Source organism: Sinocyclocheilus grahami, unplaced genomic scaffold (assembly GCF_001515645.1).
Source record: "Sinocyclocheilus grahami isolate Dianchi unplaced genomic scaffold, SAMN03320097.WGS_v1.1 scaffold399.1, whole genome shotgun sequence".
Lineage (NCBI taxonomy): Eukaryota > Metazoa > Chordata > Actinopteri > Cypriniformes > Cyprinidae > Sinocyclocheilus > Sinocyclocheilus grahami.
The window spans coordinates 227,452-243,119 of NW_015505578.1; the positions used below are offsets into that span (position 1 = coordinate 227,452).

The 15,668-nt window shown below is 34.2% G+C and overlaps 2 protein-coding genes across 2 annotated transcripts; one reads left to right on the forward strand and one right to left on the reverse strand.

Annotated features, from left to right (window-relative positions):
- Positions 1 to 4,107: 4,107 nt before the first annotated feature.
- prok1 (prokineticin 1) lies at positions 4,108 to 6,663 on the reverse strand. The gene is made up of 3 exons (XM_016231748.1): positions 6,375 to 6,663; positions 5,361 to 5,486; positions 4,108 to 4,547 (listed from the first exon to the last, which is right to left on the reverse strand). Exons 1-3 carry the CDS (start codon positions 6,444 to 6,446, stop codon positions 4,428 to 4,430), a joined length of 318 nt encoding a protein of 105 aa, XP_016087234.1. The 5' UTR covers positions 6,447 to 6,663; the 3' UTR covers positions 4,108 to 4,427.
- A 4,119-nt stretch (positions 6,664 to 10,782) lies between these two features.
- On the forward strand, positions 10,783 to 14,881 carry lamtor5 (late endosomal/lysosomal adaptor, MAPK and MTOR activator 5). The gene is made up of 4 exons (XM_016231762.1): positions 10,783 to 10,946; positions 11,033 to 11,094; positions 14,154 to 14,271; positions 14,585 to 14,881. Exons 1-4 carry the CDS (start codon positions 10,912 to 10,914, stop codon positions 14,643 to 14,645), a joined length of 276 nt encoding a protein of 91 aa, XP_016087248.1. The 5' UTR covers positions 10,783 to 10,911; the 3' UTR covers positions 14,646 to 14,881.
- Positions 14,882 to 15,668: the final 787 nt, after the last annotated feature.

A 15,668-nucleotide genomic window follows, 5' to 3' on the forward strand; every position in this document is an offset into this window, starting at 1 on the left:
TCATTGATTAATCATTCGGAAATCTGAAGCATCATAAATGAGAAACAGTACTATCTGTCTTATGTGCTATGTGTTGGTAATGCTCATTTGGAGCTTGTATTCTTATAATTGTTAAATAATAAATTGTGAAATATTATATTCTTCATTAAAAGGCTCAGTGGCATAAACAAACCTCCCCTACCAACAAAGTTGCCCATTAAACCAGCAGTCTGAACCCCTTACAGCCATGGTTTTTGAGAAGGACACAAGAGAAACTCACTCAATTTTGTCACATATAGCTTATATGAAGCCCTTAAAACTGCAACTCTTCAAGGGATGGGTCACCCAAAAATTCTCATCCTTATGTTGTTCCATGATTCACTTTCTTCTGCAGAACACAAAAGAAGATATTTTGAAGAATGTTGCGGTCCAAACAGTAAAAAATAAAATAATAAATAATAATTAATTCTAAATTATTCTAATTTTCTTTTGTGTTCCGCAGACGAAAGACAGTCAAACAGGTGTAGAATGACATTAGGTGGAGTAAATGACGATTTTGGATGAGTTTCCTCTTAATATTCATTAACCTCTTTAACATAACATGTTAATCAGTGACAGCTGGAGAACATCCTACAAGCTAGCTGCTGTTCTCAGTAGTGTGGTGTTTGCTGTCGTCTCAGCGACACTGCTTGTGTTTCTTCTAAAGACTTGGAAGAAGAAATCCACTGGTTGGTAGAACCAAAATGCTCAGCAAATTTGAATATAATGTGACCGATTCTTAAATCTAATGAATGAACATAATATATGATTTTCACACTCAGGTAAATATGGAACTTGCTGTCCTCTCGACACCATGGTGGTAAGCGGTTTATGCATCTGACTCATGACCACATGGATGACATCTTAAACATCTTAAAACTCATGTCCCAAATATGATTCACTTTACTTAACAGGAGGTGACTTATATTCTGCAGAACAACCCTGCAGATGGACAGATGGTGGAGGACCTTATGACCAGGCACAGTGAAATCACTGAGGTACAGCTTCTGCTTCAGTTTTACAAGAATCACTATAAACAGGTTCAAAACCCTCAGTCAGATGGACTCATGATCAAATCCCAGTCTGACCGTATTTGTCTCCATCTCTTCTTCTGTCTTCCATTGCCCAGGTCCAGTATGTGAGTTCAACGTTTACATCTTGTGATGCACTCTCAAGGCAACCACGTTCAGGTTACACTGTAAAAAATGCTTCTTCAATTAGTTATAGCTACTTAAATTTATATTTTATTTTTATTGAGGTAACTATCCAGCTTAACTAAAGTTTTAAACTAATTTTAATTTCAAGCATGAACACTGACTTTTTTTTTAGTTAAAATGATAGAATACCTCATCTTTTTTAGCATGTGCTATTTGGCACAGTGTATCCGTAACCACAATTTCTGCTGAATGTTTTCCTTCATAATTCTGCAGGAACTGTAGATGTAAATTGTGTAGCTTAATAGTATAGTGCTATTTTGTCTTTTTCTTTCATTACAAACACTATAGGCGACTTACTGTAAAAAAAAAAATTTAGTCTAGTAGTAATTACCAATTATAATGGGATTCCTGTTTTAAATGTTCTGTAACAGCAGCTTGAAAAACATTTACTGTTTCACTCTTGGCCTGTGTGCTACAGCTTCATCAATGAAACGATATAAATTGTAATTTTCTTCTCACAATGACAGTAGCGAATCAGCTCATGGGGAAATATGAATAATTAATCATAACTAATTATAATTAATTATAAATATTTAGATCCGCTGTAGATATTTACTTGACCTCACAGGGTCAACTGTCTGTCATTTCTAAGAACGTTAATTTCCTGGTTAAGGGAAATTACTTTCTTACTGTATGAATAACTGATTTGTTAAATCAAATGAAAAATTGTGTGTTTCATTGGTCCAGACGCTACAACTATGAGAATGATGATTCTGCATGCAGCAGGTTGGATATAGAAAAACACAAGAAAACATTTTTAAATCTCTTCTTGGTCAGTTTCTTGATTGATAGAGACAGTAGCCTGTGTCTCACTCTCAGAAAAAAAGGTACAACAGCTGTCACTGGGGCGATACCTTTTCAAAAGGTACACTTTTGTACCTTTTAGGTACTAATATGTACACTTTAGGTACTAATATATACCTTTAAGGTACCATTATGGACTCTTTTGGTACAAAGGTGTGCCTTTTGAAAAGGTACCGCCCCAGTGACAACTTTTGTACCTTTTTTCTGAGAGTGTATTATCATCAAACTAGTATGGCCTTTAACCATTTACCCAATAAAGTTGATCCCTTAAATGTTCAGTCACCAGAATATTCAGTTCTATAACATTCTCAAATGCTTGAACGATAACTGAGGGATGAAAACAACTGACATGTAGACCAGAGGTGATGTAAATCAAAGAAGGAAAAAACCTGTGAATGAATGAATGAATGAATGAATACGTTTGACATTTTACAGACAGATTTGACAGACTGTTTCTAATGACAGATACAAAAAAATGTATTGTCAGCTTTATAGAAAATAATTATTTGACACAATTTATTTATATTTTCCACTGTATAAATGAGGCGTTATTCATTAAAATATATAGCTGTAGGCTATATACTGTATATAGCTTAAAGGTAGCATGGCAACCTGTGATGTAAATTATGATTATATGTGTTTATCTGACAGAATTAGCAAGACTTTAGAGGCCACTGCTTTGCTACTTTAAGCAGCACAACCAAAACACACCAATTGTGAGAATGTATTTAACAATATTTTGTGACAATCTGCGCTGTAGCTAAATTGTTCATGATAATTGATCATTTGTTCTCATTTAATGCAAGCATCACGTATTGTAATTTGATGGTGTGATTGAGGGCATGATGGAGAACTTGAACTCGACTGGCATTCTAAGTTGAGACATACACTGATTATGATGAACAAAGGTCTTTCAAACTCTATTCAAGCCCAACAGACAATTTAAAAGTAACATTTCTACTTGTCATGACGTTAGAAGACTTCGTTTTTATATATACAACTTTGATGTGGTTGACCCATAAGGACATAGAAACACACAGGATGACAACTTGTTATGCAATAATTATAATGGCAATAATTTTATTTTGGATGAACAGAGAAAGTTTCAGGTATGAAACTGTAGTTAGATGTCGAAAATCAGTGAAAACCAGATTTTGCAATCCTGTACTTCTTTATAGCAGCAGTTAGACCCATCAAAATCCAGCAATAGTCTTTGAGCGAGGAAACATAAACATGTGGTGACGCATGTCATGTGTAATGCATTATGTTAGTATTGAATAGGATTTAAGGGACACTGGGTTAATCAAGGCCACTCAAATGAATCAAGACTAGGTCTACCACCTTCCACAAACCATACCAATAAATTCTGCAATGTCATTTTATGGCGCCCTTGCATTGTCTTCATCCAGATCCTAGGCAGTGTGTTGACCTGTCCATAGCAGGTCTCAGAGGTGAAGAGAATCCATTGCATTCACTGCAGAGTTCAGAGGATCAGTCTTTCATGTTATTATTGCAAATTCTCTGAACTGAAACTCAGATTGAACCGGTCATACAGAAGTGTTAGAGACTGTTAAACAGAAGTGAAACTTTAAAAAAGGCAGTCATATAGTCATATTTTCTTTATAAATCTTTAAATAGAAAATGACCGTGACTGTTGTGTGCACCAAGTGAAATATGTTTTAGTTAGCCTGCTAATTTAATATTGACCACCATTCTCAAAATCAAACTGGTGAGTCTACAGTCACTATAAACAGTTGTGTTTATATTTTATTTTATTAAAACAATTTTGTATAGAACTTTTCCAATTTAATTTGTAATATTACAATATTATGGCATTTCATGGCATTTCTACAGTTATTTTGTCTTTACTGGACAAATATTGTAATCATAATTTTTTTTTAATTAAGCATCAGATATTTAACATGAAACGTGTTTTTCACATACACACACCCAGCACATACTCAGACAGTGAGAAAAGCACAAAGACCACTCAGACTGATAATAATTTAATTACCATAATTAAGCTTTCAACAAATTCACAGCATATTGAAGAAAATATGATTCCCGCCTAAGCACATTCCTTACAAGATGTCTGTTTGCATGTGTACTCACATTAAGGTGATGAAACTAACTTTGTTTTTTACTATCAAGTGTAGTGGATGCCAAGGTAAACCAGTGATTCTGAGGTAGACCTTGTGCCACGGTGGATAATGTATGTCAGAATTTCTGGGGCAGCTGGATAACAGCATTTTTGTAGTGCAAAGTGCATGAGAGTGAAAAATGAACATGACCAGAAAGGTACTATGGCACTTGTTATTAATCTTCTTGTGCTGTTCCTTTTCAAGTATTCCCCACCTTCATTTGTCTCTTTCTCACATGTTTCCAGTGTTAAAAGTCTATGTTTTTGAAGTCGCTGGTACAGCGATATCTGTTGTCGCTATACCTGGTGCAGACCAGATGTGGCAGGCAGGGGCAAGTGTGATGTTGTCTCTTGCCAGGGAAAGGAACCTGGAATTGGAAATTGACTTTTAGATCAGCAATGCATAGATTATGAAAACATAAATTGTGAATTATTTACATTTTGTGTGTATATTTTTAAGTCTGCCCGCTGTAACGATATAATTTTAATTAAATATTTTCAGCCATTAGGTTAGCTAATCAAGATACATTACAAAACTCTATAGGGTTAGGTTTCTGATTAAGGATCTTGTCAGTTTTACTAATCATCAATGAGTCACAGACACCCTCCAAATCCGTTTCTCTTCACCTTAAAACCTCAGCTGAATGGCAAAGCTTCTGTATCTCCGTATCAGTCTGAGACTGTCCGACAGAGTGATAAACAGCCCATCTGTGAGACATTCGATCGATATCAGTTACTCTTATCAGCAGATTCTTTTAAAGCCTTTCTCACTCATCTCTGGCAATCACCCATGTTTACTCCACGATCCGATCAGCTGTTTAAAATGAGATTGCAAACTTGTTTCCAATGTGTTTCTTTTTTTAAGTTAAAAGCAAACAGCTCCCAATGACGAAAAGAACGAAACTCATACAGGTTGAGAGCAACTTGAAGGTGAGTAAATGATTTACATTTTTGGGTAAACTATCCCTTCAAGAGTTCTTTGGCCGTCTGTATAAGCTGTATTGTCCAGTCTTACTAGTCTAAGATAAAATTGTCTTTCTCTTTTGATCTTTCCTCTGTGTATCTCCTGGTTTCTATTATTTTTTCTTTCAGTTCTTATAACAGTTAGGCCTGGGTTGCCTCAGGTCAGCCAGTCAAATCACTGCTTTCATATTCCAGAGGGGCTGTGTGTATCTGTATACCTTGTGGCTGTACGGGTGGCATTCGTCTCCTTCCAGCCCCTGTGGTGTGCACATACGCAGGCCCCTGAGCCACAGACTCACAGCACAGCACAGACCCACACCACACTGCACATCCCTGTCACATGCCTGACACACAAACACAACACAACATCAGTCACTTACGGTATAGCATTCATTCCCAGTGCATATAAGATCTTGTCTTTGTTAAGGTTCATTTGTACCAATGATAGAGTATTTGCTTTTTTAATGTATCTACGTTACCCCATGCCAAGAGTGCAAAATAGATTATTTTATTAAACAGATTTATAAATACATTTAAATGATGCTTCTCTCTTCTGCTCAGGTGTCTCATTAAAGAGAGAGGAAGCTACTTTCTTGGTGTCTCTTTTCACACACCCTGTAAAAAATTATATGATCAATAAAAATTAAGCATTATTTAAGTGAATCCGTGCAATAGTGATATTTAATATTCTACATGAAATGACAATGCTAAACGATATGCGGTTTAATATAGAGTTAAATGGAGGATGTTAATTGAGGATGTTGGGGCTATAAAAGTATAGAGCAAAAAAGGTTGGGGCAAAAACTGATAAAATACAGAATAATATGTGATAGAAATGCCAAATTATGTAGGAAAATGTGGAAAAATGTTCAAACATGTTCAAAGATTTGATTATAAAGAAATTGTTTGTATTATTAATATTTAAAAAAAATTCTAATACAGTTACATTTAATTTGACATATATTGGCTTATGAGCAAACATGCTTTTTAAACAATTAGCCTGAACAAGCAAAATTAAGGCAAACCATAAATGAGCTGAATCCATTATGGGGACAAGAAAAAATGCCGCTTACTTTTTACCATTAACTATTGAAATTTATTATCAAAACCAGCTAAACACGATTGATTATGTATAATTGCATAAATAAATGATCTATTCAACTAAGACATCATTAAATAATACAATGAAGTTGAATAAAAGTAAATCCTGTGAGATGATTGATCAGACTTACCCCTGTGATGACGGCACATCTGCACCAGCTCAGGGACAGCAGGAGCACAGACAGAATCAACACTCTGCTCATAACAGCAGCGGGACACAAACACACACCACAGAACACTAAGAGCTTGATCGTTCTTTTTTGTGTTGTTCTAATTCTCCCTATTGATCTCTAGTCTGTCCTGTGGAGCTCCTGGAGGATTCAGTATGGCCCTGAGATGATTTCACTTCTCTGCTGTTCTTGTCCTCCTGTCTCAGAGTGTGGAGTCTTTGGTAACTTCTGAAATAAGGTCTGAGGTCTGACTCTGTCTCTCTCTTTCTTTCTCCATCTCTCTTTCTCTTTATCTCCCCTCGCCCCTCTCTTACCCCCACCCACCCACACCTCCGCAGGGACTTCGTCATCTCTTTCTGTATGACGCTGGACCGGATGATGGAGAAGAGACCTCACTGGACTTTCACAGTAAGCATATCCTTCCTAATGACACCAGCTAGAGTAGTGCATTTTTCATCACATTTGAATCACATTTGTGTGGTTATAAATCAGCTGAGTTAAATTTAGAACAGCATTATTTGCCCCTAAAGCCCCATCAATAAGCCTCAAGAACCCCTTCATTGAATTCTGAAATGTGCTTATATTGTCAACTCATTTTATACTGAATATCATTTAAAATAAGAAGTTATTTTTCAATTTAATAAAATCACAGCTGATATATGAGTGGGAAAAGACATATATTCTGGTACGAGTGTTGTCCACACTAATTTATAAGAACACACAAAACAATATTTTGTTTATTCACTTTTTATTTTATTTCCTTTTCTCTTTTATAGTTTTAACCAATCAAAATCTTTCCAAGTACCCCTGGGAATCACTGGAGCTCAAATCGCTATAAAATATTTCAGTAAATCCTCCAGTTAATCTTTATAATGTTTTATTTATTTATTATTTAGATTATCAAATGTATTTTTGCTGGCCAAAACACATATTAAATATATGATATGTCGCAAAAAGTTAAGCTCAATTAAATATATTTTTTTAATTAAAAATATATTTAGTTTCAACCTTCATATTATAAAATATATTTCAATATTCATTCATTCATCAATTTTAGGGGCAAGAAAATACATTTCCAGTCTTCCAGTAGCCTACATTTAGGCTAAAGCTAAAAACTTTGGGCTATATATACATAAGTGGTTTAATAATTATTATAAATTTTTTTAAATATTGTAATACTGTATGTTCCTTGCTTATTTTTGTTCAAATATGTAACACACGTGTTATAGAATACAAATAAAGGTTTACATTAAATGTGACATGTGAATGTATTTTGCTGGATTGTAATGTATCGAGAGCAAAGTATATTTTTAAATGCTTTTTAAAATATATATTAATATTTTTAAAATATATTTAATTTAAAAATTAATATATTTTTGGCTTTTTTTTATATTTCGAAAATATTTAAAAATATATTTCAAAATACTTTTTCCCCTGCCATATGGGTAATTTTAGTAGTTTAGTAGTATTTGCAAAAAATTCCATAATTTATGCAACTTTTAAATGAATATTTTAGGTATATTTGTATATTTTAAAATATGACAGGATTTGTAATGATGTAAGAGCTGTGAGGAGTCTGAAATTCTCAAACAATAATTTGAAAATATATTTTCAAAATGATTTACTCTATTATCAAAAAGTAATAGTTCCTCGCACCTTCATCATCCAATATCCTCTATGCATCCGGTTTAATGCACGGCTTGTTAAAGTCATTTCAGTTTTTTTCCCGTTCCCTCGTTCACTTCTCCACTAGGCACTTGTTCATTTTACAGGACTCCACGAGCCATAATTATCACCTTCTCATTTGAATCATTAGGATTCATCACCCTTTACAGTACCAATGTAACGTCAGACTTGCAGCCAAGTTTCAGAGTACCAACACAAGTCAAGTAAGTTCATAGGAAATGAGTCATCAGCGCAAGAGGTTGACGAGAGAAACATTTATTTTTGCTTCCTGACAATATGATACAGCTCGCAGGTAAATCACAACAAATTAAGCACTTGTCAATTCATTTGAGACGTTTAAGCCTACAGTCACTTCATGACATAATATGCACTGTCATTCACGGACAATTTCCTATTTACAAGTCTTAAATGTGCCAGTCAGGCACAGACGGTTAAACGCATTCGACATCATGTCCTCTCAAGCCTGAAAACTTCCTTGACCCAGCAGTAACAAGAGTAATTACATCTCATCATGGACACATAAGCCCTACTCACTACAAACAGTATGTTTCACATGAAGTGACTCTTTAAAAATAAGGACTCTTAAATTTCTCGTGTCAAATTCAACCTGGTCTTGTCTTTCTGCTTTTGCCACCATAAGGTCATCGGAAAGGCCTACAAGGCATCACTGCTCCCGTGGAAATTCACACAAAGCTCTGCAGTTTTATGCAGAATTGGAATGCCTTCCATTCATAAAAGCTGTTAACATGTTTGTTTATAAGTATTTTAATTGTGCTTTCAGCTAACAATACATATGACATCTTACATGGCCTTATAAAAGCCTTATAAAGGCATCTTATAAAGTTCAGCACGCTCTTTTTATCAGTGTCAGAACTAACAAATGAAAATGTGGATATAGCCTGTATGAACTGCTGATCATCAAAGCCCTAGGGATGGAGATACGTGATGAAATGGAGCTATACAGAATCAATGAGCTTACTTGAAATTATAGCTAAATAAAATATCCGACTTGACGGCAATTAGAGTGAAGGATAGCGGGGTAGAAAATGTCAGTCCTATCTGTTGAGATTTTATTTACGTTTAGCGAGAGCATGAAAATGCCATTGGTTAGTCAGCAGTGCATTACTTGACTGCAGTGAAAGTGATTGATGTCACTGACGCCCAGGCCACGTAATTACATTGCAACTTTTTGCCCTGTCAGCAGACCAACTTGGCTCTAACTGCACAGGACTGGGCAGAAATCATCAAGCGTTGCCGGCAGGGGAGAATCCAAGTTAGCAAGAGCCTGAAAGCTGTTAAGCATAACTTCATAATAAATGCAGTTTGAAAACTGAGCCAAAAAAGGAAAGAAAATAATTGTTTAAATTAAATTGAATTTTAAATTAAATTATTAATGCATAGCCTATAATGTTTTATATTAATATTTGCTCAATAATTATTTTTGAATTATTTTGAATAACGTGCCATTTTTGGCAAAATAATCCCATTAATTAAATGTCTGTCTTTTGCAGTAGCAGTAGTATGTCAAATGGACCTCATATCAAAACTGTGATATCCATAAATAAAAGGCTGCATACATTCTGGAAACATTAACCTGCTCGGATGGGCTCTAGAGGGACAGAAATGGTCGATGTTGCTCTGCCTCATTCCATTTGCATGTATATTGAGTTCAAAAACCTGATTTATACTATACACTCTGCACAAATTGTGTAGTGGTAAGCTGTACAGTATATGTTACACAGTTATGTAAACATATATGTTATATAATGGATATGACCAAAAAAACTTTTTTTTTTTTTTTTTTTAGAAGTGATTCTTAAAACAGGCTCACAAAACACAAAGGAGAGTACCTCAATATCATGAGTTCAAAATGGAGAAGACAGCATTGGTTTCTGATAAAGAACTTCTGCTCAAATACAATTGATGGTGAGGAGCAGGACTGGTCTTTTATTCTGCTCTTGGTCAGAGCATGAGGTTGTCTAGACTCTAGAGAGATATCAACAGTGAACATTCACACATTGCCCTGGGAGTTCTCATTGACAATGACAGCTAAATGTTAGCTGGATGTATTTGCCCTTTAAAGATTTTTTTAGGAATGTATTATTTATAAAAAAGGACATAGAGGAAGAAAAAGATGTCAATCTAGCCACTGAATCATATGTGATCATCCACTAAATAACAATACAGTGCTGCAGCCATGACCTTAAAACACTGACTAATTCACTATGAGCTCCCTCGAGATTTTCCTATGGGTTTTAATAAGGTTTTATTTATGTATAAAACTAGGTCTGTGCACTGTGCATGGCTGTCTTTAGGGCAGTGCAACTGGTTCGGTAGCACGTTTCTGGGTTTTGACATCACGGTTGCAGCACTCCATAGCCCTGCAGGAACATCCATCTTAAGCTGGTTGCTGTGTTTTAGTACATTGTAGCTGGTTTGTGGTTCAAGCTGGTAATAAATCACTTTGGTCCAGCAAAAACTAAGCTATCAGCTCGTTAGTTTTCCTGTCGTATGTCTGTTAAACTGTATCAAATTAATATTTATTTCAACCCATAATGCATTACAGGCTACACAAAGAGGGTTAGGCTGCTAACAGTATTTTCTTATTTACTGTCAAAATTAGACTTTGAGCTAGATGGCGCTAAATCATATTCGCTTTTAGTATTTTTTCCTTAGAGAGTGCCGTAGCGTTGGAGTCGCGTGTAATGTCAGCTGACACCCCGGAAGTGATACAAATAATAAATATCGCTGCTACTCTCTCCTCTATATTTATTATTTCGGTTGATTTACAGACATTATTAAAGCCGCTATTATGGAGGGTGCACTGGAGCAGCATCTTGATGATACGTACGTTAAAATGTATCATTCCCCCCCAAAACATAGGCTATATAACATTTTAGGTGATGCTTTACTAACCTGTTTTCTTCCACTAGAATGAAAAATCCTGCCATTGTTGGGGTTTTGTGCACAGACGCTCAAGGCCATAATCTAGGATGTAAGTATCATTCTGTCTCATTTATCCACTAGGTCATGATGACAGGATAACTGTATTTGAGCAGTTTGCATGTGCATTTTCCCCCAGCAACATTCATGTTTACGTAAGTGTACAAGGAAAGGTTTAGCCAAAAATATAGATAAATGCAAAAGTTCTGAATGTGGTTCAGTTCCGTTTACTTTCATCAAACTGGGCATGTTATTATTTAAAATTAACAACTGGGTCAATATCACTGTAGGGTGCCTTTTGGTGTCCTGTACATAAGTAACTCATTTGCCGTGATAACTTAACATAAAAATGACTATGAAAGGGTGTGTTATATTAGGCTAGGTTTTTATATTCACATCAACAGTATTACTTGGTTCTTTAGATACATTTTCTAGATTTTGTTTTGTTTTGTTTTGTGTAAGAGGATGCGTGTTATTTTGCTATGTCCCATGCACTGCTCATTAAATTTGAATGATAGTAGAATATCGTCAAATCATAAAATACATTTTTTTTAAATCTCCTTTTAATATTTTGTTAAATAAGGGATTACTCAATTTGAGTGTATTGATCATTTGGTACTAAAAACCATATTTTTATTTAATAAAAAAGAAGAGTTTGTCCATGTCCCTTGAATGGTTGTCCACTATTGGGGAATCCGCCCCTTTAAGAAAAGGCCATCCCCTTTAGTGACATCAGGACAACAGATTATTTTCTCTTCAGTGGCAGGAATTTCATTGGCTGAGGTTAGTAAATTGGTGACTAATTGACAAATTTTGTTTGTATGAGTTTGCTTACTTGCTTTGTCAAAGCTTAACATGTCCACCCTGTCGGCATAAAATATGCCAGAATTGATTAGAATACAGTATTTTCAAAATATGTAAGTTTAAATATACCAAATTCTCTTCAACAACCAGACTAAATATTTAGCTAGTCACAGTTTGTTGTAAGCTAATATGCTAATTGAAGCTCAAAATGTCCACTCTGTCGGCCACTTAGACTCGATAGAGTGGACGTAAACATGACAGGGTGGACATAGCATTCATTTGTAGTTAATATTGCTAAAAACTCAAATGAATTAGGGGCGGGGGGTATATCAATGTGATTGAGGATGTAATTATATTATTTCTTATTATTATATAATTTTTGTAATAACTGTTTAGGAAAGGGACATCATACCTTTCAGAAAATATAATTTGCATCTTAATTTTGCAATGAAAATGTATTTAACAGTAATAGTCCATGACAGGGTGGACATATCTTATGGTTTATGCTTCGAATAATGGCCCATAATTATCTTTAAAAAATGTGTGGGAGCTCAGCTCATATGTTTCTATAGTACTTGAGTGTCTACTATTTATGATATGACATAAAGCGAATGGGAAATTAAAACCAAATTTTTTGAGTATTGTGAGGGTTGAAAGGCACTCTAAGGTGATATTGACCCAACTACAACCCAAACTAAAACTATGCGTGTGTATTTGTATTTATTTATGTTAATTGAAAAAAATACAAAAATTCATATGAAACCTAAATGAAGAAGAAGAAAAAAAGAAACTAAAATATGTTTAAGTTGAGGCCCTAAAATTACTCAAAATTAAGCTAAAAAGAAAATTGAAAATAGAAAAATAAAAGCTAATTCTTAATGAAAACTACAAAGGTGTGTGTAATTAGTTTTTTTTCAACTGCTTCCATTTTCAAAACTTTGCCTCTTTTTTTTTCTTCCAAAACTTTACACACAAATCCAAGAATTGCACACGCAAAATGCCTCGCATCTCTTGCAAAATGAAGCACTGCATTCAAAACATCTCAAACACATCTCAAAAGCAAACATTTGTCTTATGTTGCAAACACCTTTGTCAATATTATATTGTTTGTGATATCATATACACACACAGTTATTCAAAACCTAAAGCTCTTCTTTTATAAGCTCCTATGTACATTTCTGTACAACATTGAAAGTAATTGGCAGAGAGATGTTGAAAAATTCATGGTAAACATGAAAGCAAGATTGAAACCAAACTTTGTTTTACTGTATTAGTATTACACAGTACGAAAGGCCTATTCTAAAGCCATGATTGGTTGGTGTTAAGTAAAGCAATGTTTGCACATGTGAGGAGTTAGTGTGAGGCACTGATGAATTAGTGTGGCATTTTGATTGGTTGTTTGAAAAAGGAAATCAAGATACTTCCTGTTAGATTTTTGTGTTACATAGAGAATTGTCTGTTGTTTTTTTGCAAAAAGTGTTTTATGAAATTAAAAAATTGAGTCAAAGGCAGAGAATAAGTATATGGTTTTGCAGATTTGGTGTGTGGTTCTGGTGAGTGTCAGGTTTCAGAAGTGCAAGTAAAGATTTTGTGTGTGAGCAGTTGAAAAAAACTAATAGAAAAACAAATACACTACATTTATTTGACTTTGTTTTAGGGCTGCACAATTAATTGAATTTGTAATCATGATTACAATTATGGATGCCACAATTACGTAATCGTTCAAAGGCGCATTTACAAGCAAGTAACATTACAATACTACACTTTTTTATTTATTTATTTATTTTTATTTAAAGAAGAAACCAAACCATTGTATAGTTGACATTTAAAGGCTAAATGCTATAGAAAAGCAATTAAAGTTTTTCTGGAAGTGTTTTCAGCTATTTTTCATATAAAAATATGGCATGCAGTTGCTTCAAACAATTGTATAAAGCTATTCAAAACATCATTCAATGTAAATTGTGATCATCATAATTAATAATCGCAATTACAATTTCAAGGGAATAATCGACAATTATGATTTTTGTCGTAATTGTGCATCCCTACTTTGTTTCACTAATGAAGCAAGGGAAAAAACACCAGTGACAAACTCCTTACAGATGACAATTTTTTTTCTCTCACATTTTTAATTGTCTAAAACAATATACAGGTATAACATTGACAGTATTGTTTAATAAAATATAAGGTTACAGAATGTTGCTTTCATATGTGTGTTCCTGATTGTCTGAAAACTTTTTCATTGCTCACCATAATTTGGGGATGACCCATGTACTGTAACTATCAACTTCTTTAATGTTTTAATCTCAGGCCGTGGCTCGCTTTCTGATGAACATGGAGGAGTTGTGTCTGTGCTGGCCAAGCAAGCTGCTTCTCTAACCAAAGACCCCACTGACTCTCCTACTGTGTGTCTGGAGTCCGACTCTGGGTAAGAAGCTACTTGACAAACATCTGCCTAGATTCTGGAATCTTGATTAAGCTTAATTTTTAGAGACATCCAAGAACAAGGAAATAGACTCCAGATCTTAAATGTTTAGTGTCTTCATTAAAAAATATAAATTTGAATAATTCATGGGCATAGCAATATTAAAACTGAGGGCATGTTCTCCAACCTGCTGCTTTCATCCCACACGCTCTTCAAATTTTGTCTGTGCATTAAAGGTTATTATAATTGACAAAAAAATGTTGTTGCTGCTTTTTAAGTATTTAATGGGACCCTTAATGTAATTCTGTCTTTGCAGGAACATTTTGGTGAGAACACATGGAACAATTACACTGGCTGTACATAAGATGGCATCATAAATTCTGTTTATTTCTAATTGTCATATATTGAATGTGTGCAGTGTTTTTAAACATCATTATTTTGAGTTTGAAAAGCTTCAACGGTCTATTGTCAGCAACATAGAAGTTTATTGATCGGCTGAGATCATGTCTTCCATCATATCAGAAACTATCATATATTTGTGTCCATGGTTAATCAATCATTTCTTTTCCAATATTTGTATTTTCTTTCAACCATAGTTTAGATGTGTTTACTGCTTTTTTGGGTCAAAACTATTATTTCCCAGCTATTAAATTGTGTTATTTAAGGAAACTAAGTCTATTTTACACATTTGTGAGAGGTGTTTAGTTGAAGTACCATAATGTGTTCAAAAGGGGGCAGTAGTTGTAACGTTATGCATAAAGTAGAATAATGAAGAGAATCACAATGATTTTACATTCAGTAAGTACCTCACAGAGAACTGTTTAATTGATCATTGTGAATTATAGTTTATGTGCATGATTAACAATGGCAAATTATTAAAGTTGAGAAAGGTAAGGTTTTTCTCAGCCTCCTTAGTTATGGTTAATTATAAATGTCATTTTTGTCAAACAGGTACCCTTTAAAATTAGTTTTTTTTTTAAAATAACAAATATACTATCCTTTTTTCCTGTTTGCTTGAATTGAACAGGTTTGTTGTATGCATATGGAAAGTACAGAGAATTCTTTGGTCTTCTCATATTTCTCTTTTTGTAAACAAATTCTCCAATAAAACATACAGAGGTAAAAAGTAATTCTAAAAAGCAGTAACTTAAGGTTTCTTGATTTTTTTTGATCTGTCACTCTGGCCTGTCATGGAGCTTTCCTTCCTTGATAACGGTTAACAGTGAAATCACTTATCTTTTGATTGTAAAAGATTGATCATGTTTACCTTAACATAGCTAATAAGACTCAGAGTTTGGCAAAGTTAGCACTTAAACTGAAAACATCCAACTGGTATACAAAGTGTGCAGCATGAATTCTAAGAGAAAATAAATCATACATTGCAGTTTTTGCTCTATATT